A 26,505-nucleotide genomic window follows, 5' to 3' on the forward strand; every position below is an offset into this window, starting at 1 on the left:
CCATTATCATTAATAGAAAATACAACAAGGGAGAATTTGACCCTTCTTACAGTGGCTATACTTTCTACAGGACCAATTGTTAATTGTTTTGTTTTGTCTTAATTTCAGTTGGAAATTTATGGAATATTCTAATAAGAAAATATCTCAAAGCAGGGTTGTTACTGTTAGTAAAACACTGAGCAGTTAGTTCTGGTAAGGCCAAAATTTCAAGTTATTGTTTACACTTCATGTACTTAATCTTTGAAATGGCAAACAGTAGATATCTGATGACCTGAACTTACCTGACTTATTTAAAATGATAAGCCATAAGAGACTTTGAGATTTATTACTTTACAAGATCTCAACAAAGTTCTTATATAGCTTTTAAATTTTAACTTAAATCATGGGTATGATAGAAACCGTCTGTAAGAGTCTGGCAACAAAAAACTGAATTTTCTTCTCATAGAGAATGTGAACTTGAATTCTGATAGTCATATGACACATTTTATGTTCTTTCCTATGGGGGTCACTTTTTTTTTTTTTTTTTTTTTTTTTTAGTTTATCCTAGTAATCAGAATGAAAACACTTGTATATAATTTATTTTGAAGGGCTGTTTACAGATTGTATCTGCCTAACCTGTACTAACCTTAACCTTAAATCAGTCCTAAAACCTAATTTGATAAATTAGTTTAAAGTTTAAAGAGTTTAAAGGGGACAAAAAAGCTTTGTGAAATAAGTACATTAATGGAAAACAAAATCTGGGGATTATTGCCCAAAAATTATGACAACAGATGTTAATTACACTCATTTCATTATGATCTACAGCAGGAGAAGTATATTTTAAGTGCTCAGTGTAAAGAATTTGTGAAGCTATTTATAAAAATTGTATGTTTTAGGAACTGGAACAGTATAAGAAAAATTCTTCTAAATCCTGGAAACAAATCGAGTTTGATTCCTGAATCCTAATACAAGTGAACAAAAGCATCAGTAGGTTTGTATTTCCTTTCTCTGAAACATAAGAAAGATTTAAAATTTTTTCATCCCTTGTGGTAATATAGAAAATATTTTAATGTAAATGTACAACTACTAGAAAAGAAAAACAATTTAATACTATAACTTTTCCAGTAACTTGAAAATGTTCTTAAAAGAAAAAAAAGTAAAATCAAATGTAATTATCTGAAAAAGATGAAAAGAATTTTGTACCAGTGCCTCTAAGAATGAGATAATAATTGTGTTTTAATAATATTCTCTAACATATTGTGTTTCCTGTCTCTGTAATTTTATAGAATGTACAAGCGTGTTTGAAACAGTTATGAAGAATTAGTCTCTCATACTACAACAATTTCCTGTATGGATGGCTCCTTTGGAATTAAGGTACTTCTAACCCAAGGTGTGAAAAAGAAGAATGCCCTTGAATTGAAACTTCATCAGAGATACACCATGGTAATTACCTGGTTCCAATCTCCTATAACTAGTCTCATGAAATTCCTGTAAAGATGTCTATTGACAAGGCTATTGATATGACCAAAACCTCAGTGATTCTAGAGATGCAAAAACTAAGCGCCAGTTTCAGTAGCATGATCATTCTTAAAAACAAACAAATCCTCAAATGCATTTGCAGCATGTTTGGGTGACCAGCCAACTTAAATGTGTATATCTGCCATTCTGTATACACAGCTTAAAGTCTTTCAGTTGATAGATATTGAAACACATTATTATTCTGTCTGAAATTAAAAGCTAGCTCTCAATTTTAGGGGAAAAAAAGTATAATTAATATGAATTTTCCAAAAATTTGGAATAATTTGAATATTGTGTATTTACATGAGTATTTCCATTTTCTGGTAGCTAATAGGTAGAGAAGGTCAAGAAATTTGTTTTAGTTACAATCCTGCTACTGAGTTGAACAAATATATATTCTGTATCTCAGTAAAATATAGATTGCTTTATTTATATTTTGCTTAGTGTGAATTATATAAATCTAATTCATATATGCATCTGTAATTTTTTTTAGATTTTGATGTGAATCCAGATGTCTTTGCTATATTTTTAAAAATCCAAGTAAAAAATAAATATGTAACTTCTTTATAAAAACACTTAAGAACAGCAATAAATTGAGCAATATTGTATGAATTTTTTTATGGTATGGGGTCCTTTATAATCAAATCCATGTAATGACTAGATATATAATGTGTGTCATTTATAATCAAATCCATGTAATGACTAGATATATAATGTTTCTGTATTTAATTATCTGTAAAGAATTCACAATCATATAAGACATATATTTCATTGATGGAATTAATGCTAATAAATATTAGTTTTAACATTAAAAAGAAATATCACTTAAAATCTTAAGCTTTTTTCTCTGAATTTTTGAGTCAATTTGGCCTTTACATTTGGCTTTCTTAATTCTCATCTGCTCCAGGTGAGGATTCATACAGTCAGGGATCTGAAGCGGGGAGGGACCATAGAAACTTACAATTTCAGCCTTTTCATTTTACAGATAAAGAAACTGAGGCCCAAAGGATTAAGTGACTTTCTCCCCATATTAAGTAGCAAGTAGTAAATACCAGAGCTATGATTCAAGATCAGTTATCTGACTTTTTCTATAATGCAAATATCCATGGATCACCAAAAGGTCTGTAATTGTGAGTTTATGCTACATGTGGTAGTTTGAAGAAAAAAAAAATCACTCATTTAAAAATAATGTGTCTTAAATTATTTGCATATATTTGACTATGAATTAAATATGTAATATATTGGCAATAACTTGCGAATGTTAAGAATTATATAGAGAATTGTATGGGAAGGAAGAAAAGGAAGAAGTGAGGAAGTTAGAAAATTAATAAGGGAGGAAGGAGGGGAGGGAGGAATTTTTAGGAAATTAGGAAGGAAAGAAGAAAGGGAAAAAGGGAGAAAGAAATGAAGGAAAGGAGGAAAGGGAGGAAAGGATGGGCTTATTCTAATGAGGGATTGGGAGATGTGGCTCTGATCATTCAGTGTTGGACAAAGAGACTTATCCTACCTTGGGGAATCTAGACAAAAGAGGCTCTTTCTCTTTTCAGACATGGCTGGAATCCAATGAGCCAGAATTCTCCTCAAATTCCTGATAAGGTTTTCTAGTTGAATGCCATCTCTCACTCAGGATCAAAAAGCAAGTACCCTGGGATTTGGGTATCTAATTCATCAACAACATCCTTCACAAGTTGAACAATCTATAGGCTTCTGAAAAAATCCTGGTCTTAATTCGATGATTTATTACTAATATAAGAGAAATATTTATTTCTTTTATGTATTGATGTATTATCAACCTAATTCTAGTATTCCCCTCAAGCCATTTGCTAAAATATGCAATATAAAATTATGGGTTTGAGAGTCAGACTTTCAATTTTGCAAAGAGTGACCAATGCCAGCTAATTGTTATATCTCTGAGCAAAACAAAACATAACAAAAATCCCACTTAATTTCTGTTTCCTTAATACTAGCCAGCGGTAATGAGAAGAGAAAAACCCATGTTTGAACGTTTCAAATATGATTATTATCACTGTTGTGAATAATGACATATAGCACTTGGTAATTCACAAAGTAATTTTCTCACAGCAACTCTTGAGAATTAGAACAAGTTTAGTTATAACAGCCAAGACTTGGAGGCAGGGCTGGGGGTGGAGGTGGGGACAGTACAAATAATATGTTAATTATCAGCCTCAGCTGGACCAAATGTGAACTTGGAGGTTCATCAAGGCTTCTTTTATGATTGTGTTGTGACATGATGTGATAAGATAGGGAAAGTGCTTTGTGAGTTTTGAAGTGCTCCGAAAATGTGAGCTCTCATCAGGGGGCAGAACAGGTTTATAACACAAAGACTAGAATGGTGATGGAGGAGGAAGTAGCAGCAGTTCCTGCTGGCTATTGTGGTCCAGTTGAGACTCTACCATGATGTAAGAAAACGAATCTACTAAAACAGACAGACAATTCCATGGACTTTTCCTCTTCCTCTGCAGTGCTGAGGAAATGCTACCTTAACCTTAATTTCAAGCAAAAGTGTAAAAGTTGGTATCAGGAATCTCTAGAACATCTTCTCTAGGTTAGAGTTTTTACCTTCAGCCTGGTACAGCCTGACATTGTACATACAAAGTGACCATCTCACCATTCTTCACACGTGGTGCTCCATCTCTTTTCTCTCTGCTTTTGCCCTGGCTCTGAATGTATTTCCTCTACATTCTTCTCTCCAGTTCACCTTCTGCATCATCTTTCTTGCTCCTCCTGTTGCCTTCCTGCCTAAATTTTCTGGTATTTATTATGCACATATTTAGGATGCAAAAATCTGTTTTGTTTTTGTCTTTGTATCTGCAGTACATTGTGAAGTGTGTAGTATATAATAGGTGCTTTAAAAATGCTTATTTGCTTTAGGAAGAAGCAAAAGGACACAGGGGGAAAAAAATATCTTATGCTGTATTTGCTGTCTTTAGGAAAAAGTGTCATGCCATCAGAAGGCCTGGGTTATGGTAGCTTCTGAGCAGTTAATTGATCCACTATGTATACTGTAGTCTGAGTTGACTTAGTTGTACAAAAATAATGTATAAAAACCATCTATCTTATTTCTCCATTGTTACCGTGGTAAAGCAAGGTTGGGCCTACTACACCTGGAGATCTGATCCCAGAACAACTGAGAACAGGTTGCTCGTTGTGTTTTAAGCATCCTTAGCTTTTATTCTAGAGGGAAAGAGCTCTATTCAGTCTAATTCTGAGCATTTCATTGTTGTATCATCATGTAGTCAGATAGACTTCATCTCAAAAAGAATCCATTTCACAGGAATTAAGATTTTTTTAAAAACAGTTTATAACTTGTCATTCAATTCAACATTTACTAAGGATCTTATGCACTAGGTGCTATTACTATGTACTATTGCTAGGTGCTAGGGAGACAGAGATTAAATATTCCCAATTCTCAAGCATCTTATATTCTACTAGAGGGGGTGGGCCAGCATACAACATGTGAACATGCAGGGGATAACAGAGAATTTGAGAACAGAGTGAGCAGTAATGACTAGGAAGACCAGGAAGGACTGGAAAAAAGGAAGAAGAGGAGTCTGACTTCTCATTACTGACATTTTTGGGCTAGGGGGACAGGTTGTCACTGTCAATGTTTAAATGGCCTGTGGGAAGCCATTATTTTTTTCCTAGGGAGATATCACTAACATTTAACAGATTGAATACACATACTATGTCAATTTTCCAAATGCTTCCAAGCTAGAATGAAATATAATCTGCATATGAATAGAAGGGAAATGTTTCCACTTATATTGTAGACTGATACTATGATAAGTTGAAATCATTGATTTCAAAAGAGGCTCCTGTGGGACTCTCTTTGAACTACTTAACAGATCAACCTTAGAAGTATCTATAACGGGTTTGACATATATAATCTGTAAACATCATGTAACTATTATATAATAATCATCAGTGTCAGGGACCTTTTGTTGAAGTTGACAATAATACTCTGCTAATTTCCCAATGTCTCCAGATCCTTAAAATACCCTTCCAAGACTCAAGGTTTTACTGTGCTTTCCTTAATGAACAATTTTTCCTTATTATAAGATGCTTCAAATGCTCTAATGCTTTATCATTCTTCTCAAGCTAGGTAACAATTGCTAAACAAGTCATGTAATCACCAAAACATATTCTTCAGAGTTCCTATGGAAACATTGCCAAAATAAATATATTAATGACATATTTTCATCTTATTTGTGAAATTAATCAGTTAAAATCAAACAGAATGATATTTAGTGATTTAACTGAAGTAGAAAGATAACTTTTAATAATTATTAGTGCTTACCTAAAAACAGAAAATGTTAATGCTTCTTTAAATAGATCTGTATATCAAACTTTAGATTCTGACTCCCTAGTAAGTAATGATTTTGTCCTTTTTTAAAGAATATGTGATGTATATGCTAGTAGAATCCTTTGTTTATAGAAATATTAAGAAAGTCCTAAAAATATTGAGGGAATTTTAAAAATTCAAAGGAAGGAGCAGCTAGGTGGCGCAGTGGATAGAGCACCAGCCTTGAATTCAGGAGGACCCGAGTTCAAATCTGGTCTCAGACACTTAACATTTCCTAGCTGTGTGACCCTGGGCAAGTCACTTAACCCCAGCTATATTATAAAGTACTAATCGTCAAAATTGGTACTGGCTAAGAAATAGAGTGATGGATCAGTGGGATAGATTAGGATGACTAGTATTCTATTCCTCTGGGATAAGACCCCATGTATTTAACAAAAACAGCTGGGAAAACTAGAATAAACAATATGGCACAAACTAGAACATCTCATATCATATATCAAGGTAATGTCAAAATTGGGTAAATGGTTTAGACACCATAAGCAAATTAAAAGAGCAAGAAATAGTCTTCCTGTCAGGTCTATGGAGAAGGAAAGAATCCACACAAACGAGATAGCATTACAAAATGTAAAATAGATAATTTTGATTATCTTAAAAAGTTTTTATATAAATAAAACCAATACAACAAAGATTAGAAGGAAAGCAGAAAGCTGGGAAACAACCTTTACAGCAAGCTCTGATTAAGGCTTCATTTCTCAAATATATAAAGAACTAAGTCATATGAACAGGCAGCCATCTTAATCATATGAAGAAGTGCTCTAATTCACTTTTGATTTTAAAAAATGCAAATCAAAACAATTCTGAGTATTTCACATCATTCAGATTGGCTAATATGACAAAAAATGGAAAATGATAAATGGTAGGAAGAATGTGGGAAAATTGGGATCCTAATATGCTGTTGGTGGAGCTTCTGTGGAGACCAATTTGGAACTATGGTCAAAGGGCAACCAAACTTATATATAACCTTTAATCAAGTAATACCATTACTAGGTCTACATCTCAAAGACATAATTAAAAAAAAAGAAGAAGAAGAAGAAGAAGGATCTACACTGCAAAATATTTATAGCAGCCCTTTCATGGTAGCAAAATAACAAATTTAGGATGGTCTTGTCAATTGGGGAATGGCTAAACATGTTGTAGCATTTGAATATAATGGAATACTGTTGAGCAATAAAAAATGATGAGAGAGCAGATTTCAAATAAACCTGGAAAGATTTGTACAAGCTGATACAAAGTAAAATGAGAAGAAACAGGAAAAAATTGTACATAGTAACAGAAACATCATGTGATGATCAACTATGAATAACTTAGCTCCTCTCAGCAACACATTGTCCAAGACAATTAAAAGGATTCATGATAGAAAATGCTTTCCACATTCAGATAAAGAACTGTTATACTCAATGGGGATTGAAGCATATTTTTTTCACTTTATTTTTGTGTGTTGTTTTTTTTTTTTTCTTTTGGTCTTCTTCTTTCACAATTGTGACTAATATGGAAAGTTTTTTTTCTCTTTTGGTCTTCTTTCACAATTGTGACTAATATGGAAATATGTTTCACATGATGGCATATATATGTGTGTGTATATATATATATGTATATATATATACATATATATATATATATATATAAAATCAATATCATTTTAGGGAGGGGGAGAAGAGAGAAAAAAGTAGAACTTAAAATCTTGTAGAAATGAATGCTAAAAGTTGTCTTTACATATAATTGGAAAAAAATTTTAAAAATAAACTCCTATCTTTTACGATATCTGATAGTTGTCCTTCCCCAGAATAACCACTTTTTCTATCAAATACTTTTTAAAGAAACAACAGCCCTGTATGCAAAACAATAGTCAAAACATAATAAAAACTTGAAAATTAATTCCAACAGATCATGAGATGTTTGGGTGATAAGTGATGTGTCTCTTAAGCCATTTGTTCATTTCAGCCTTGTTTTCCATTCAGTTTAATTCTGAAATTTGTGAGAACGAAATGAAGGATACTTTTACCAGACTCATAGTTTTATTTATAAAGCCTACTAGATGAAGCAGATAGATTACTCAGTGGATAAAGTGCAGGGCTGGGAATCAGGAAAAAAAATCTAAGTTCAAATCTTCCTCAGACACCTGGACACTTTAGCTTCATTTACTGAAGGAGGAATGGCAAACCACTCCAGTACCTTTGCCAAGAAAACCTCATGGAACAGTATTGTCCTGCAGTGGTACACAGAGTCACAAAGAATTGGGTGGGATTGAACAACTAGATATACTTGGATGTGAGCAAGGAAGGTCAGACTTGATCAAACTGATCTGTTAGCAAGTTGGGAGAAGCATGGTGATTTTTTCAACCCTAGCAATTTTTGAAGATCAGCTACTAAGTTGTGGTGAATTATTACATCTTCCTGTGAAAAGACCCACACTGATGAAATCATGAATTGTCAAGGAAGTGAAGTAAGAATAATCAGTCTTCCATTATAATTCCACTGTGTTTTCAATTCTACAGTTTCCACACATGGTTGTATAATCATTCAGACCATTTCTTTTCACATATAACTTAGAGTAAGTGTTATAATGGCATCAATACACGCCATCCTTTTTTATGATTTCCTCCCCTCTGTGTACAGAACAAGAAAGGCAAGCTTAAAATGTCTTTTCACTATGAATTATTATTTACATTTCATGAAATAGCTGAATAAGTTTCCATGCACTGAAAACTCACGGGATAGAAAAATGACAACCAGGACAATAGCCAGAGGTCCATATAATTACTTGAGTCACAGTCTCCAGGATCTTGATGGCATCAAGAATGAAACCCATGGAATTCAAAAATTGTTAGATATATTTATCTTCAGGTTTTAAACCACTTATCTACAAATAGGAGTTTTTTTAGTGGCAGCATTTGTCACTATCTGCTAATCAAGTAATCTCTTATTTTGAACACAATTATTCCTAAAATGACAAGAACAGGGATGAACGCATATAAAATAAGAAAGTTTGTTGTAAATCTCGATGTTGCACCTGGACAGGTTCTTTCAATGAACATATTTCCTTGAGTGAAGAGACAGAGTGGATTTCCTGCTGATGAATTTGAACCACCTGCCAGAGAAAAGATTAATAGCATCAGGTATGGGTATTACAGATGAGGAAACTCAAACAAGGTTACTCAAGTAACCCTCATCTGTAAAATGAGCTGGAGTAGGAAATGGCAAATCACTGCCATATCTTTGCTAAAAAAAACTCCAAGAGTTTGACGTGACTAAAAAAAAAAACACAAATTGAGTATTCCTGATAGAATGCAGATTGTCCTATTCAAATAAAGAAAATAGAAACTTGCAATAAGGATTTTGGCATGATCATTTAAGAACAAGGGGAGTTTTTTAGGCTTGATTGAGTTGGTCAGCATTCACTACAGTCCCACCAAGACACCTAAATGTTTTTGATTTGTCCTGTGCTCAAGGTAATGGCCCTGAGGCATGATGGAATTTCTAGCTACTGGTTTTGGTTTGAGGGCTAAACAAAAAAGAAACATAAGATAATTGGCAAACAAGTATTTTATTCCTAAAATTGGTTTTAAATCAAGTTCTTGTGATAGGCAATAAATTAAAATTCACTTCTCCCATTGGTTTAACAGAATAAAATACTGAACAATATACTGTTGTAGAAGACTTACCACAAGTGAAATTCAGTCCATAAAATTCATTGACTATTAAAATCTCGGAACTATATTTTTGAAATGTAAAGTAACCGAGGATTTTTAAAGGAACCGGCATGTCATTTATGTTCCTTAAGAAACAGAAGAAAAAAAAGATTAAGGTTAATTGAATGATTATATTCTCAGCAAATGAAAAGTACAACTTAACATTGAATAAATGGATAGAAAACTCTAGTTTTTTAATGGTACTTTGAACTTTTGTTGTTATTCATCCTTCATTTTCACAGAGGACCAATGACCTCAGAAGATAGTGTCTTGATGTCTGCATTAATTGGATTTAAATGAGGCAGAGTTGTACAAAGTCAGCAGTTCCCTCTTCCTGACTCATCAAAGTCCAGTGGAAGGAAAAAAAAAAGTCAAGATAATTGGTGATGATCCAGGATGCAGTAGATGAACATGAATTCTTTGATACATACAAACACACTCACACACACACACACACACACACACACACACACACATCTCTTGGAAAATATGCATTCTTGGGGAAATGTCTACTCAACACCTTATACTGTGCTGAACTATTCAATTGACATTTGTGGATTATACAAATGGTGTTATTTATATCTAATTATTCATGCTATTCAGATACTCCTGTTTGTGAGTGACAATAATGTTAATCGCATCAAATCATGCACTGCAACAGAACCTTCTGATTGAGTTCCATAACTATTTAAAGGAGATTAGCCTAACTATCCTCACAAAAAAATAACACTCATGAAAAATGACTTGTCCAAATTTAGATATGCAGCCGAACAGCTTAACAGAACTTGTCTGCCAACATGCAAATTTTGGATAACACTGAAAATGGACATTGAGTTGAATATAAAATTGAATTATCAAAAGAAAAATTTTTGAGACAATAATCCTCTTGACTACATTTGATAGCCATTTAGCTCTCCCCCCCCCCAAAAAAAACAAAAAAAACCAAAACCTTCCCCTAGAAGAATATGGGACTTGTGTTTCTAAGCATGGCAAAATTAGCCTACAAAGAGAGGGCAAGTGAGTAGTTATGAAGTGAAACTGGAGGTGGAAGTAGGAAAGAGCACTGTCTTTGAATGTCCATCAATGGCCCAGTTCCACCACTTGCTACTTGTGACTGTGAGCAAGTCACTTTTATGGATATCAGTCTTGTCATCTGCAAAATGAGAGAGTTAAACTAGCTGATCATGAAGGACCCTTATATCTAGAGCCCTGTGGGGCCAGATGGTTGAGAGATCTGAATGACAAACAAGGTCATTTGGACTTCAAGGTGGCAAATCATTAAAGGTTCTTGGACTTTGATATTCTGATAATTCATTGGATCTGAGGTCTCTCTGATGATGGCACACCCTTCAACAATAGATTGTAGCCTTGCCTTCCCATCCTATATGACTTTTGTTCACGTTCTCCCATAAATACTTGAGAGACGAGGAACATTTACTGTGTGCCTTGTAGTTATCTTGACATAGATTGGATATCAAAGGAACCCATGGGCCATCTTTCAGTTCTTCATAACTCTTATTGGTCCATCTTTATGTTTTTTGGTCATATAGTTCTCTGGTGACATCCTAAAATTAATTAATTAGAATAATCTAGCAGGCTATATAGATTATATATGTAGACTAGAGACTACATTGGATATACTTGAGTAAGAAAATAATCGGACATCAATGAAAGTCTACTGCTGTGGTTCACATATTAGTTAATAATGATGATAGGACTTTGGGTATTAGGTGACAAACTAGTCTCAGTGGGAATGAAATAGCAGTGGATCTTGGCTTTCCAGGTAGGTTCACAACATAGCTTTTCTGCTCTTTCTGTAATTGTTTGCTTTTTTTCTTTCTCAAGTTTTTTTTTTACCTTCTTTATAGATACTTTCTTGTGCAGCAAGATAACTCTATAAGTATGTATACATATATATATATATATTGTATTTAACACATATTTTAACATATGGGTCTACCTGCCATCTAGGGAAGAGGGTGGGAGGGAAGGAGGGGAAAAGTTGGAACAGAAAGTTTTGCAAGGGTCAATGAAAAATTACCCACGCATATGCTTTGTAAATAAAAAGCTATAATAATAATAATAAAGAAAGCTAGGTTCTTTTCTAATATCTCTATGTAAAATCTAGTCTTCTATAATTTTAAAATATGTTATTGTATTTTCTTCCTAGGCATCTAGCAGGAATAGAATAAAACACTGGATTTGAGGTCAGAATTATCTGAGTTTGGATCCTCCTCAGGTACTTCCTGGCTGTGTGACTCTGGGCAATTCACTTAATCTTATTCCACCTCAGTTTCCTAATTTTAAAATAAAGATAATAAAAGCACTTATCAGAGTTATGAAGCTCAAAAAAAGATTATCTACACAGAGCACCTTCCAAACCTTAATGCTCTATATAAATATTAGCTGCTGCTATTCAACCCAGGGTTGAATCCCATAATGATTACCTAATAAATACTTAATTAAGAAACAACAGAGTCAAGAATTATTGCTACTTTTTTCTTTATATTTCTAAAACAGTGCTTTACACGTAGTAGTAATTGAATGTTGAACCATTGTGAATGTCTGTAATAATATTTGATAACTGATTAGATATAGTGGACAAGGAAGAAGTTAAAGATTTATCCAAATACTTATTAAGTACAAAGGACTATCTTAGCATTATAGAGAAAAGGAAAGTTAATAAGGAATGGTCTCTACCCTCAAAAATATTCAGATTTGCTATTGGAAATGAAAATAAGGCATTAAACTTATTGGTTTCCATATAAGTGGGTATGCCTTAAAATACAAGGTAATATGTGATAATAAGCCTATATCAAATACCAACATGGATGAGACTAATCCTTGGGGAGATAGAGAAAAAAAATGAAATATTCCCCTTTAAGGAACTTGCATCCTATCAGGAGACAACATGTACATTTATAAGCATATCCAAATACAGGATTATTGAGGGTGGCAGAGAAGGTTTCATGAAGGATGTGGCATTTGGACTGAACTCTAAAGCAAACAGGGAATTCAGTGAAATGGGAAATGACAGGGAAGAAGGAATAAAAGAAGGGAGGGAGAGAGGAATTATTTCAAGCAAGAGAAAATGGAAAGTAAGGGGAAGATAATTCAAAAGAAGTTTCAAAAGAAGATTGTTCTAGTCCAACATCAGCCTGATACATTTTCTTCTACCTTGTCAAGTGGTTGCTTAGGTTCTACTTGCATATTGAGCTATGAAAAACCCACTACCAAATAAAATGGGCCATTTCATTTGGTGGCAATGCTGATAAGTTTTTCCTCATATTGAACCCAATAAGTTTGCAACTTTTGTCTATTGATTCTCCTTTTACCCTCCAGTTCCAATCAGAAAAAAAAGCTCAATTTCTTCTCTATGGGAGAGGTTGTCAAATATTTTAAGCCTTTGCTCATATGCTCCCTAAATTTTCTCTTCATGTCGATTATCTCCAGTTCTTTCAATCAATTCTCATATTGTACAATTCTGAATCTCTTCACTGTCATAGTTGGCCTTCTGGATTAGTAACATCTTATCCTTTTCCTTCCTAAAATGAACATCTATCAGAGTAGGGTACAACACAACCGTCATGTTTCTTGTTTTTCCATATTTCTAGTAATTCAGGCTAACTTAAAAATTCATACTTAGGGCTTCCACATCTCCCTATTGACTTTTATTGAGTTTAAAAGAGCACCAAAAATGCATGTCTTTTTATATGAACTGTTATCCATGGCTTTCCATCTTATATTTGTAGTTGATTTGGGAGAATCTATGTTGTTGTTTGTTTGCATCTTATTAGATTCAGCCAATGGGCAGTCAAGCTTGTCAAGATTCATTCAAATCCTTGCTCTGTCATTAAGCTTAATAGCTTTTTGTCATTCACAATTAGCTATATTTTCATCCAATCCAAAATATAAAAGCACAGACAGTATTATTTCAAAGGGTTTTTATTTTATTTTAAAAACTTTTAAATTTTTTTTAAAAATTCAAAGTTTTTAAGGAGAATTCTGAGAAGTTGAAGCTCTCCAGATTTCTCTCTCTCTCTCTCTCTCTCTCTCTCTCTCTCTCTCTCTCTCTCTCTCTCTCTCTCTCTCTCTCTCTCTCTCTCTCTCTCTCTCTCTCTCTCTCTCTCACACACACACACACACACACACACACACACACACACACACACACACACACTCACAAAAATAAAACACAAAATTGTGCCTCATGATAAACATAGACTGGTGAAAAACATAAGACTTGGGGCAGAATGGGTCTTCCTGGGACAACCTAAAGACAACAGCAATTAATTGTTATAAATTGTATTTATTAAATGTATTTGTTAAATACATGTATAATATTAGTCCTAAGAAAATAGTATGAAATATCTTGGCCATTTATTTTTATAGTGACAGTTATTTAATTATCCATGAGTTACTATCAGTAACTACCATAAAAGTTACATTGAAAAATAAGTGTTTCAAGTATAGTCAGCAAATAAAAGAAAAAAAATTTTTTAAGTATTTGTTGCTTAAACATTAAGTCTTTACTCTCCCTAAAAACCCTATAAATGAAAATGTTGCCCACTTGAGAACTCCTAGGAAAAGGAAATTGGTTCAAATGATTCAAATTAAGTAAATTTGAACCTATTTCAAAAGGTTCAAATGAAAAAAGGGTTGGGTTTGTATCTGGATAATTATACATTAATGGCTTTTATAATAAGAGTGATTAAATAGTGCAGTAAGCATTATAGATTAATCAGACTTTATAAATTGTCAGTATCCAAACCTGTCTTATGTTCTCTTCAATTACCAGTAAATCAGTTCATTGTGAGAACATGTCTAGGTGCAATATCCAAATTATCAGGTAACTACCGATTGGACAAGTCATCCATCTATTAGACAAAGTTCTTACCTCATAAATCCAGATCCAACAAGGACTCCTGCAATGATAAGCAACGCCACTTCACTGTTGACTATATTGGGGCTCTGAACCACACCAAGTAGCAAAATTGTTAGGAGTTCGCCAGCTAAGTGGGGGACAAAGGTAGCAGCACAGAAATACCCAAATCTGGCCCCCTCAGGGTACAAGCCCACAGACCTGTAAAGACAAACCTTTGCTTTTAGGCAGTTTTCTCTTTAGGAAATTTGTCAAGAAAACAACAGGTGATAGAGTGCCAGGTCTGGAGTCAAGAAGACTTATCTTCCTGAATTCAAATCTGCCTTCAGTCACTAGCTATGTGACCCTCAGTTTAACTTAGTTTTGCTTGCCTCAGTTTCCTCATCTGTAAAATGGCAAATCCCTCCAGTGTCTTTGCCAAGAAAACCCCAAATCACAAAGATTTGGACGTGACTTAAAAAATGACCAAAACAACAAAATTGCTCAAGAATAGTATTACATCCTGCTTTCTACAGAACAGTCATGGTTGATGGTAAGTTGAGTCTCTAGGGCTTGCAGCCCAAATAAACAAGCAGAAGAAGAAAGCCAACATTTCCAGTAGTTCATTTGTATGAGGTATTTCTATTGGTATCATTCCAAAGGTGAGCTCACCTGTTACCAGCCTACAATAGTAATTTTCAACATCTAGAAAATACTCAGCTAATAAAGACATTGGTTGTCCCTAAATATGTTCCATTACAACTTAACTAACAGCTACCCCATTGAAAAATTATGGTCTAAATTTTTAGTGCTGGACTTACTAACATCACTTATGTTTCATGCTCTTCAAACATGATATAATTAATCACTAACTCTCTCCTTCCCCATCCAATGGAGTTTTTTCTCTCCAGCTTTCAATTGAGCAAGATAAGCGTTCTTTGGTCCATACTCTTGTGACCCTCAGGGAGCTGATTTAGCATTCTCTGACAGTCTCTCCATTGGCAGGAGATACTGGCTACCAGGTCTCATCAAACCAACAGTTAATTTTACATGCAAAAATAATTGTCCAACCAGATAAAGGACTCCCTGCCTCCCTCAAAGGACCCCCTTTGAATTTCTCAGATCCTCATGCCTAAGAATACCTTGTCTTTTCCAAGGGTGAGTAGGATAGGGGGGATCGATATAAAGCACCTACTATGTACTAAGCTGGTAATAGCATCTTATTTGATTCTCACAACCATCCTGTGGAGTGCGGGCTACTATTATTCCGTTTTAGATTTGAGGAACCTGAACCTGTTTTAGGGCAAATGAAACACCCCGCAAAAACCTGGGGTTTGGTTTCCTTACCAATAGAGCACGCTGCTGAAAATCACCACGCCGAGGATGCTGAAGGGAAGAATGTGCAGGATGTAAGCCAACAGCATTTGCCACTTCTGATATAAACCATCCTGACTCTGTTGGTCACTAACGGCCCGTAAATCAGGAACTGTACAAGGAATGTAGTTTCCATAAGTCATTCACTCCAGGACTAAGTGTTGGGGTTTGGTCAATAAGAATCCCATCATAAGGAACAGGGGACAGACTGAAGCTGACCTGAGCTCAGGGGCTATCAAGGCTGGCAGTTGAAAATTAGTTGGGAAAGAAGCAGGATCTCACTGAAGTAAGTGTCCTTTCCCCAGTTGGGAAGAAACAAGTTTAGGATGTGCCTTGTGACACTCTCTCCTCAGAGCCCAACAGATTAGGGATCTCTCAGTCTCACAATGGGCAGAGCAGAGAAGAAATGGAGGTGATTTATTTTTCAGGAGTACCAGAAATAGTTAACTCTCTTTGAGACCTGGGTATGAATTGCTACTCATGTATGTGACCTTAGGCAAATCATTTTTTTTCATCTCAACTGAATCTTAGTTTCCTCCTCTGCAAACTGAGAGTGGACTAAGGTCTCTTCCATATCAAAAATGCACTGAATTATTGCATTTGTCTGCACAGAATATGAATTTTAATATAATTTGGTGGTCCAAATTATGCTCTTCTAATATGAAGTAACAATTTCACTATCTCAGTAGGAAAAATATATATACAGTAAACTACATGACCCTGATAATTCTGTAAAAAGAAAAAAGAAAAGAAAAAAAAAGAAAAAAAGGATAATGTGCCCTACCCCCAAACTACATTCCAAATATGCTTATTCTCAAACTCATTAATAGAGGCAGGAGGAGACAAAGATGATCACTGAATCTCAATTTTTACATCCTATTTATAGGTTTATGCCCTTAAGAAGTCTAAATTAATTTTATTTGGTATTTTGGCAAATTTTTGGTAATTTCTGGTAATTTTATTTGGTATTTTTATTTTGGTAATATTTATTTGGTACGCCATCAAACTGCTGTATTCTTGAATAAATCACACTTCATCTTTCAGCATCTGGCTCCTTACCTATATTGAAATTCTGTCTGCAGATGTCCTAAAATATTCTAATAAGAATGTAAAAGTCTGATATAGTGCAGGTCAAGGATGTGCTACTAAATGATTATTAGAAAATTACTCTGAAAATGCACACTTTTAAGTTTGTTATTAAGATTTTCTCTATCTGAAGTCTCAAAATCAAATCATAAACCAAACCCTGACTTATATGTAGTATTTGCTGATTTCTAACGTGTAAATGTACATGCTGAAGATTTAATAGCTAGCTAATAGTGACTGGCTTCAGCACACTCTGTTTAAAAGCCTTTGTGTTTCAAGATATGGAACCCAAGGATAGCACCACTTGGCCAAGCTGAAGTAAGCTATTTGTCTTTGGTGTCCCACAGCTCTTCTTTCTTTATGTTTCCCCATTAATCTCTCCTACCTCCAAGCACTCACCTTCCTTACTCTCATTTAAGGGCTTCAGTATTGCCCAAGGACTGCTTATAATTTCCGACACCAATCTGATAGGTTATTCATAATTAAACTAAGGCATTAGTAAGTTGTAACACCTCCCCCAGCATTTTAAGAATGGAGTTTGCTAAAGAGAATAATAGTAAGCTCAAAAGGAATTATTATTTAGTGTAGAATTTTTGCACCAGGCAAACTGGATAAGGAGGATTCTTTAGGGGAAGAAAGACCTTCCTCAAATGACCTAGTTCCTCATCTCTTCTTCTTCTAGGTAAGGTTGATCTTAGGGCATACTTACAGAGAGTGATAGCGTTGAGCAGACCAGTATATGGTAATCCTGCCACACATGAATACAGAAGGCCTATTCGGTCTTGAATGGCACCTTTTAGCACATCATTCTTCAAATAAAGGATACAAAACATCAGGGGCAAAGCCATGATGAAATTCTGAATGAGTCGCACAGACACTGCCATTTTATTTCTCAACAAGTTTCTTGATATTTTCCTGAAAGCCCAAGTAAACGTTTTTAAATTCTTCAGTCTTAATGTTATTCAGGTACCATGTAGAAAGGAATTTTAAACCAACAGATTTCAACAGCTCAAATCAAGGCTTTAATGAGTTCTATTCAAAACCAGTCATTTCTGTGGAGCTCTTACCTCAAAAGGATGCCTAGTTTGGCGAAAGTGCCAGGAGAATTCTTGGTTTTAAAAGGAACTGGTGGCAACGTTTTCAGGTGTTTTACTTTTTTTATATTCTCCAAAGTTTGTTGATAAATTACTGAAGTTTTATAAGCAGATCCAATCAGCTGCACTCTTTTGTAGGTTTCTATTTCACGTTCTTTACTTTGGGTATCTACTGATGTCAGGTCCACTAGAATTTTCCCAAGAAGAAATCAGCAATTTTTATATTTACATATAAAATTTAAGTTTGTTATTAAGATTTTCTCTATCTGAAGTCTCAAAATCAAATCATAAACCAAACCCTGATTTATATGTAGTATTTGCTGATTTCTAACGTGTAAATGTACATGCTGAAGATTTAATAGCTAGCTAATAATGACATAAATTAACCTTAAGGTACCATAAACACAGTACATAATAAATGGTTCTCCACATCTAATCAAAACAAAGTCAGTGCCTAAATCTTATGCAATCAGGATTATTATTGAAAAATCTTAATTTTTTTAGTCCTATCTGTACCATAGACATCAGTATTTCAGAAATCTCTCATTTGAAAATAGGTCCAGATCTTTCAAGAGGAAAAAAATCTAACGGGGTCATTTTAGCAGATGATGTTGCTTTTAGTTGCAAAGATTTGTGATGAAATGGCAAAAAAGAGAAACTTACTATAAAAGTCAAATGGGTTTGAATGTTCAGGACAAGGATAGTCACAGTCACTGAAGAAATCAATCATTTCCGCAGGTGCCCCACAGAAAACCAACTCTCCACAGCTCATAATGGCAATTTTATCAAACAGCTGGTTGGACAATAGACTGGGTTAGTGTCTAATAATGCTAAGATTTCATTAGCAAAATAAGTTATGAAAGAGTCCCTCATGAATTCCATTCCATATATTATCATCCTTTGCAGTTTTGTCTGCCACCTCTAACTCACAGTGCTTGATCTTAATTTTTCTGACTTCATGGCACCAGTGGGACTTGTCAGGAGCTATTACAGGGAGGGGCAATTGTATAGCAGCAGCCATGTTCTTGCCCATGACCCTGCTGTCTTATGTGGAGACCAATGAAACAGCTGTCTGGAGTTGGGTTGTAGGTAGGGAGCAGAACCTACAGTGCCCACTTCCTGGACAGCAGAAAGCTAGTCACTAATCCCAGTGAGTGACCAACGGAGAAATGAGGTCACTCACCTGGAACAGCTCTGAGCGGGGCTGGTGGATGGTGAGGATCACAATCCGATTTCTCCGGGCCAGTGTGGAGAGCAGTACTACAATCTGATTTGCCGTCATGCAGTCCAGCCCTGTGGTTGGCTCATCAAATAGCATCACTTCTGTAGACAAAAGGGACAAGAACATGGACTAGCATGATTACAGAAACAAGCCTGAGTTTTGGGATGATGTGATGAAGAGAAACTTGAATTTTCTCATTGAATTGTCTTGACCCACTTGAAGAAATTAGACAAGTGTTCAAATGAAGAAAACTTCTACTATTGGTCCAGGAGACAGATGATACTGAAAATGTCCCCTCTTTCTTTTTGGACTTTAGTCACAGAAGATTTTCCATAGAGCATTTTGTAAACTGAAAAATGCTAAACAAATGCTTTTTTAAGGGGTGGGAGAGGCAGGGCTAGAGAAAGCGCTGCAAGCTTTGTAAGCCACAAAACTAGTTACATAATGAGGACGAGTCACTTGACCATACTGGACTTTAAAAATAATTGATTTAGACTACATATCCTTTAAGTTTTGTTCCAGCTCTAAGTCTATAAACCCATCATTAGAAAAGTTGATTTTGAAGAGCTGAGAGGCAAGAAACTGATTTTTCTTTAAATTAGCAACATTTAACCTTCACCTGTTTTCTAAAACCCACAGGCATTTTTAATGAAGACTAGAATTTCATATCAGGACAATTTTGCTTGCTCATAGGTCTGAGATAGAGTATAATTAAAGGATCATATCAGTCTGGTTCTTTGGAGAGATTTTCATTTTTTCTGAATGAAGAAAATTCACTGTGTTTTTCTTATCCTTTCCTTCTAAGGAGTAACTAAAGAACCAAAAGTCTTACTACTGCTTGAATAGATAGGTTTTATAAAGGTGCATTACCGGAGGCTTACAACTGATGAGTTTTCTTTCTAGAAGAATAAAAAACTTGCCAACAAGAGAGGATGGTTGCTGCTTGGCTCCTATAGTGTTTATCAGAATAACAAATGGCATCATCATGGGCAAGAGGAATTAACCATATCACTTTCATTATAATTTTTTCTCCTTTGATCTCTGCCACAAAAGATCACTTCCATACAAAAACTTCATTTCCTCCCCCCCCAAAAAAAAAATTGGTATAGCTGGAAGATTTGGGGATAAGATAAGAATTAGGATAATAAGTCCCTGTGTATCTGGGACATACAAAACTTAGGGTTCTTTGAATCAACTTTCTAGTAATTTAATACTAAAAATTGAACTCTCAAGTTCCAAAATTCCTTTTTACAATATGCATTTCAAATTGGAGTTGGAAAAATCATCAATAATACAAAATATTTAGTACCATATTATTTAGAATATACTTGAGTTTCCCATTTGGAGAATCCCAACTAATTAAATTTTATAAACACATATAGCCCAGTAGGATTCCTATTGATATGAGAAACCTTATAGGAACCTGCTCTTGGTCTTGATGAATACTCACTAGGATCCTGGAGGAGCTGGGCTGCAATAGAGATGAGGCGCCTTTCACCACTAGAAACTCCCCCAAAAGTTTTTCTCCCAATCAGCCTGTTAGCAATATGGCCAAGGCTCATCTCTGCTATTACTGCCTCCACCTGTGGGAGACACAAAGCTTAAATAGGACTAGAGCATCAATTTACCTTCTTGGGTAAAGGAAATATTGATCCTGGTCAGTGCATAGAGTAAATTGTAAATGACCAAACACATCACCCTTTGGGATTCAGGAAATCAGAAACATTGTAATAGACTTCAACTCAGTTTGAAATGGGCTCTTTCCTATCATCACAGAGTTCTAGGGTTCTAGAACCAGCTCACATTTTCTTGGCTTTGGCTATGGGATGTCAAGTTCATGCAAATTTCTTTGCCTCCTTTGGGTCTGCTACCAAATTCCAAGGATCAGTTCTCAGAGAACTTCCTCCTTGTAGAGGAGTCATGATAACTGAGATAGCCTTCCAAATGGGCGTGAGATCAGAATTAGAACTGAGGTTATAAACTAACGTAGGTAAAGGACCAGAAATTTTGAAATGGTTTTGCATTCTCTTTAGATGGTTGAGTCTCTGAAACTAAGGAACGGGTGAAGGAGGGATACATGGATATGTAGAGAGGGGAAGAGAAGGGATACAAACGCCATTAGGGGTTGCTGAAGCCTCTAGGCTACCCTCTCCCAGGTATACCTTGACTTACCCTGCTGCTCTTTGTCTCTCCCTAGAGAAATGAAGCTGCAGACTTCTCTGAAGCTGGGTCCCTTGAATGTCACTGAGAAAGGGCAATTCAACCAAGACCCTGTGTGAGCTATTCACCTTTTTCTCGAAGAAGTCTTTGGAGCCCTCACGAATGGCCAATAGAGCAGTATAGAACAGTGTCTCTCGTACTGTGAGGTTACTCAACAAGGTTTCATTCTATAATAGTGGCAGGGAAAGAGGAATGAATAAATAGATGAAAGATAAAAACATTTAATAAACATTTCCAATGTGGCAGATACTGTAGTGAGCATTAAAGATATAAAAATAAGCAAACAAGAAAATTTCTAACATTCAAGACTTCTTCTCTCATTCCCGTTGGAATCAGTAAGTCCGCAAAGGATGCTGGTTGGCTGACTACTCTCAGGGTTCTAGGACCCTAAGGAGCTAGGTTTCAAATATTGTATCTCATAAGTCCCTAATAGTGTCTTTCAATACTAACAATACTGGGCTTTTTAGCAAAGATACTTTTGACATGGTACATGAAGAAGAGTAATTACAAAAATACTATAATTTAAGCTGTTAGAAAAGAAAGACACTAGATTTTTAAGGTTTTACTTCAACTCTGACTACTACGTTTTGTGTTTAAGATAGAGAAAGCAGAAACTCTACCTGCAGGGCATAGGAGAAGCAATCTTGAAATTCATCTCTTTTCAACTGCCGCCCATTCACACACACTTCTCCAAGGAAAGTCCCTTTACGTCTTAGTCTTCCAGATATGGCATCTAGCAAAGTTGTTTTTCCTGAGCCTACAGAAGAAGAAACACCCTCATCCAATTTCTTCATAGGGATTTGCATTTGTTATTTGATATAAGCATTCATAAGATGAACCAAAACCAAACCAAAGCAAAAATCCTTTTCAGTCCATCCCAATGAACTCCCAAACCCTTGCCTGCTGCAAAGATGTTTCAGCCACACTGACCAGAGATCCTATCTTGACTTCTATTGCTGACTCATGTATCATATTGTTCTATAAGAAATGATGAGCAGCCTGTTTTCAGAAAGGCCTGGAGAGACTTATATAAACTGATGCTGAGTGAAATGAGTAGGACCAAGAAAACACTGTACACAGCAGCAAGACTATATAATGATCAATTGTGATGGACTTGGCTCTTTTCAACAATAAGGAGATTCAAGACAATTCCAATAGACATAGGATGGAAAGTGCCATCCTCATACAGAGAGAAATTATGGAGATTGAATGTGGATCATAACATGGTATTTTCGTTGTTGTTTGTTTGTTTTCTTGGTTTTTTTTCCTTTCTTGTGTTTTTTTTTTTCTTTTGATCTAATCTTTGTGCAACATGACAAATATGGAAACATGTTCAAAAGAATTAGACATTTAACCTTTATCAGATGCCTTACTATTTTGGGGAGGAAAAAGGTGAAAGAAGAGGAGAAAAAAATTGGAACACAAGGTTTTGCAAAGGTAACTTGAAATTGAAAGCTAACTTTGCATGTATTTGGAAAAATAAAGTACTATTTTTAAAAATAAAAGAACTAAGGGCATAAGCCATTTTCTTTCACCAGGACACAAACTATGGTATGAGGAAGGATATGACTGCTAGTGCTTTTTAAAATATTTAAAAACATTTAAAAGTCTGGAAAGATTTGCATGAACTGATGCTAAGTGAAGTGAGTAGAACCAAGAGAATGTTGTACACAGCAACAGCAAGACGATGTGATGATCAACTCTGATGGACATGGCTCTTTTCAACAATGAGGTGATTCAAGCCAGTTCCAATAGATGGTGTGAAGAGAGCTTCTTCAGCAAAGTAGCAGGCTACAAAATAAATTCTCAAAAATCAATAGCATTTCTACATAATAAAACACAAAAAGCCATAATAGAAAAGGAAATCTAATTTCAAATAACTATAAAATGTATAATATATCTGGGGATTAGCAGACAAAAGACTTGAATATAGGTTAAATGGCAACATACTCTTTGAAGACATAAAGAGCAACTTAAACAGCTGGAGGTCTATTCAATGCTTATGGGTGAGCTATACCAAAATCATAAAAGTGGTAATGCTAGCAAATACTACCAAAATTAATTTACTTTTTAAATGTTATATCAGTCTAATTACCAAGGGAATACTTTGCAGAACTTGAAAATAATAAATTCATTTAGAAAAACAAATAAGAATATTAAAGGAAATGATGAAAGAATTAGGGATAAAGGGGGGAATAATACTTCCAGATTTCAAACTATATTATAAAGCAGCAGTTATCAGAACATCCTGGTATTGGTTAAAGAATGGAGAAATAGGGGCAGCTAGGTGGCACAGTGGATAGAGCACCAGCCTTGAATTCAGGAGGAACTGAGTTCAAATCTGATCTCTGACACTTAACACTTCCTAGCTGTGTGACCCTGGGCAAATCACTTAACCCCAGCCTCACAAAAAAAAAAAAAAAAAAAAAAAAAAAAGAATGGAGAGATAGATCAATGGAACATACTATTCAGGGGGATTCCAAAGTAACAGAATTCAATAACCCAGTGTTGGATAAAGTAGAAAAAATAAATTACTTAGGGAAAAACTCCTTTATCTGATAAAAAAAAAAACCATTAGGAGAACTGGAAAGCAATCTGACAGAAATTAGGTTTAGACTAATATTTTATATCACATTCCATAATATATGCTAAATAAATTTGCAATCTTAAAGATTCTACTATTAAAAAATTAGAAGAGAAACAGATCACATGCCCCTCACAACTATGAAAAAGAGATGTATTCTTAACGAAATAAGAAATAGAGGTAATTAAGAAAAAGATAAAAATAGATAACTTTGATTATTTGAAACTGAAAAACTTCTGCATAGACAACATTAATGATTCTAGGATAAGAACAGAATTGGTCAAATGGGAAGAGATTTTTATATTACATTTCTCTAATGAGAGTTTGGTATCCAAGGAATACAAATAATAAACATATATTTAATGACTAATAACCATTTCCTAACAGTTAAGTTTTATAGTGAAATGATAATGAACAAATTAATTCGTGAAAGAACTCTCTGCCTAAAGCAAATGAAATACTGATATTGAATGTGGAAAACATTGTTAGACATAACCAATATGTTGATTTGTTTTGCTTAACTATCCCTCTATATTACAAGGGAGGGTTCTATGAGAAATGGGGGTATTGGATAGTGAGAAAGATATTAATAAAAATAAGCATCAATCAAATATTTTTAATTTTTAATTTATTTTATTTTTATTTTAATACTATATTCAAATCATTTCAAAAGATAGCAATATAAATTTTCTTATTTTAATTTTTTTTTAAAAAGACTTCTCAGCTTCCCTTGGTAAAAATGAAATATAATAACAGGAAATCAACCCCATATTTAGCCAAAGAATAAACTCTGAGTGGATTAGAGTCAAGCTTAGTTTTTTTAAATAATGACCATTAATCAGAAGATCTCAGGTTACACTATCTTAGGTCCTTTACAAGGCCTTCTTGTTGTAATTTAAGTCTATTACCTCATCCTTCTGTTTACCACCAACCACATCACAGTCTCTTATTCTTCTTCATACTTTTGGTTTGACATTTAAAACATTTCCAACTTACCAGAGCTTCCTATAATCCCCAGAATTTGCCCACTCTCGACATACAATGAGATGTCTTTGAGGATCTGTCTGGTCCATTTTTTCCAATATGAACCAATGTTCCACCAAGGGCCAGCACGTTCTCTTGAAAGGAAACAAAATTGGGGTCAGCATGGCAATGAGAACTGGCAAAGAGACACCTCTAATTTTTCAACTGCCATTCATTATTTTAAAAGCATTTTCCTTTCTATTTGGTCCAATTGTCCCTCTCTCAAACCCTGTCCATCATCATAGAGTCTCTTAGTTATGTGAATATATGTAGTTTTCCAAATCCTGTTCTAGCATAGAAAATTAGGGTTTGAGTGGGAGAAGACTGGTTCAGATTGGAGCAGGAAACAAGAGAAAGGACCATCATTGGTCTCTTTCATCCAGCCCCAAGCTTTGGTAGCAATTCCTCTTCTCTAAAAGAAGTGAAGGTAAACTTCACTGGCTCTATTTGCACTTCCATTTTTCCATGGACATGTTAAGTATGTGTCTGGTAGCCAAGGGTATGTGGAGGCAACATGCCAAGAGTTCCTCCCTAAATGTCTGGAGTCCAGAGGAAAAATGGAAGTGCAAATAGAGCCAGTGGAGTTTACCTCCACTTCTTCTAGAGAAAAGAAATTGCTACCAAAGCTTTAGGTGGCAACCCATCCCTCCCTGCAGTAGCTAATTTGGGGACTTGTCTCTAGCACAGCTCCTCCTCCCCTTCTCTATTATTGCTCCACATACCCTTTTTTCCCCTTTTCAGAAAAGTTCTTACCTGTTCTTCCATTCTGTACTACCAGGTATCATGATGGTTGTTCAGAACAGTGTGTGTGTGTATGTGTGCGTGTATATGTGTACAGAGATATATATATCTACATCCATAAAAACCTAATTTTATACACACGCATGTACACATTCTGTGTGTATATAAAATTTACATATATACATATACATATCTATGTGCGTATATATATGGATGTGTTTTGCTGGGTGTATATACTCATGGATTTTCCAGCAATTCTCTCTCCTATACCATGGATATATTTCTAGTGGGTGCACCCATGGGATGAGCGAAGGAAAGTCCTGGCTGGAAGAAGTAAAGAAAGGAAGAGCAGACCTCCATTTATCTCTTACCTGATAGTGTAGGAAATCTGGTGAATGCTCAGCCTGTGGCAAGCTTCCTCTGGAGGGTCCCTGCTACTTCCACTCGTCTTGTTCCCTCTGTCCCCTGTGCTTGTCAAAGGTTGATGATTGTTCATTACTAATCAGGCAATGAAGACTGGAAGTTTCTGAGGCAGCCTTCTGCTGGTAAGCAAATAGAGCAAAAAAAAAAAAAAAAAAAAAAAATTAGCAACAGTCAGAATGCCTCGTTGGGCTCACAAAATGCCAATGAAGAGGAAAGCAGCGGCAGCCTGCTTTCTCTAGATCAGTCTCACCAACTAGGGTAAGGGGGAGCATGGATCTAGCCAGAGTTTTCTTTATCAGATGTACCT

At 35.1% G+C, this 26,505-nt stretch overlaps 2 protein-coding genes across 2 annotated transcripts in view; one reads left to right on the top strand and one right to left on the bottom strand.

The window, feature by feature from the left end:
* The window catches only part of DYNC2LI1 (dynein cytoplasmic 2 light intermediate chain 1), a 42,007-nt gene extending 39,673 nt beyond the window's left edge, over positions 1-2,334 (top strand). Inside the window, 2 exon segments of the mRNA XM_074286703.1 lie at positions 876-970; positions 1,266-2,334. Of these exon segments, the coding sequence (XP_074142804.1) occupies positions 876-938 (63 nt within the window). The 3' untranslated portion in view covers positions 939-970; positions 1,266-2,334.
* A 6,261-nt stretch (positions 2,335-8,595) lies between these two features.
* ABCG5 (ATP binding cassette subfamily G member 5) lies at positions 8,596-26,438 on the bottom strand. Its single transcript, XM_074285023.1, has 13 exons — positions 26,147-26,438; positions 25,008-25,129; positions 22,048-22,184; positions 21,496-21,594; positions 20,658-20,790; positions 19,169-19,308; positions 18,649-18,778; positions 17,959-18,172; positions 17,601-17,806; positions 15,779-15,917; positions 14,468-14,653; positions 9,544-9,656; positions 8,596-8,969 (listed from the first exon to the last, which is right to left on the bottom strand). Exons 1-13 carry the CDS (start codon positions 26,269-26,271, stop codon positions 8,779-8,781), a joined length of 1,935 nt encoding a protein of 644 aa, XP_074141124.1. The 5' UTR covers positions 26,272-26,438; the 3' UTR covers positions 8,596-8,778.
* Positions 26,439-26,505: the final 67 nt, after the last annotated feature.

Source organism: Sminthopsis crassicaudata, chromosome 2 (assembly GCF_048593235.1).
Source record: "Sminthopsis crassicaudata isolate SCR6 chromosome 2, ASM4859323v1, whole genome shotgun sequence".
Lineage (NCBI taxonomy): Eukaryota > Metazoa > Chordata > Mammalia > Dasyuromorphia > Dasyuridae > Sminthopsis > Sminthopsis crassicaudata.

What these genes read in the sequence shown, in the direction of transcription:
- ABCG5 (XM_074285023.1), bottom strand. Translation starts at nt 26,271, where the DNA reads ATGAACAATCATCAACCTTTGACAAGCACAGGGGACAGAGGGAACAAG. An exon ending in CCAGCTCCTCCAGGATCCTA is followed by an intron (nt 19,309 to 20,657) that starts GTGAGTATTCAT and finishes TTTTGTCTACAG; the next exon opens with AAGTGATGCTATTTGATGAG. An exon ending in AAACCCATTTGACTTTTATA is followed by an intron (nt 18,173 to 18,648) that starts GTAAGTTTCTCT and finishes GGAAAATTCTAG; the next exon opens with TGGACCTGACATCAGTAGAT.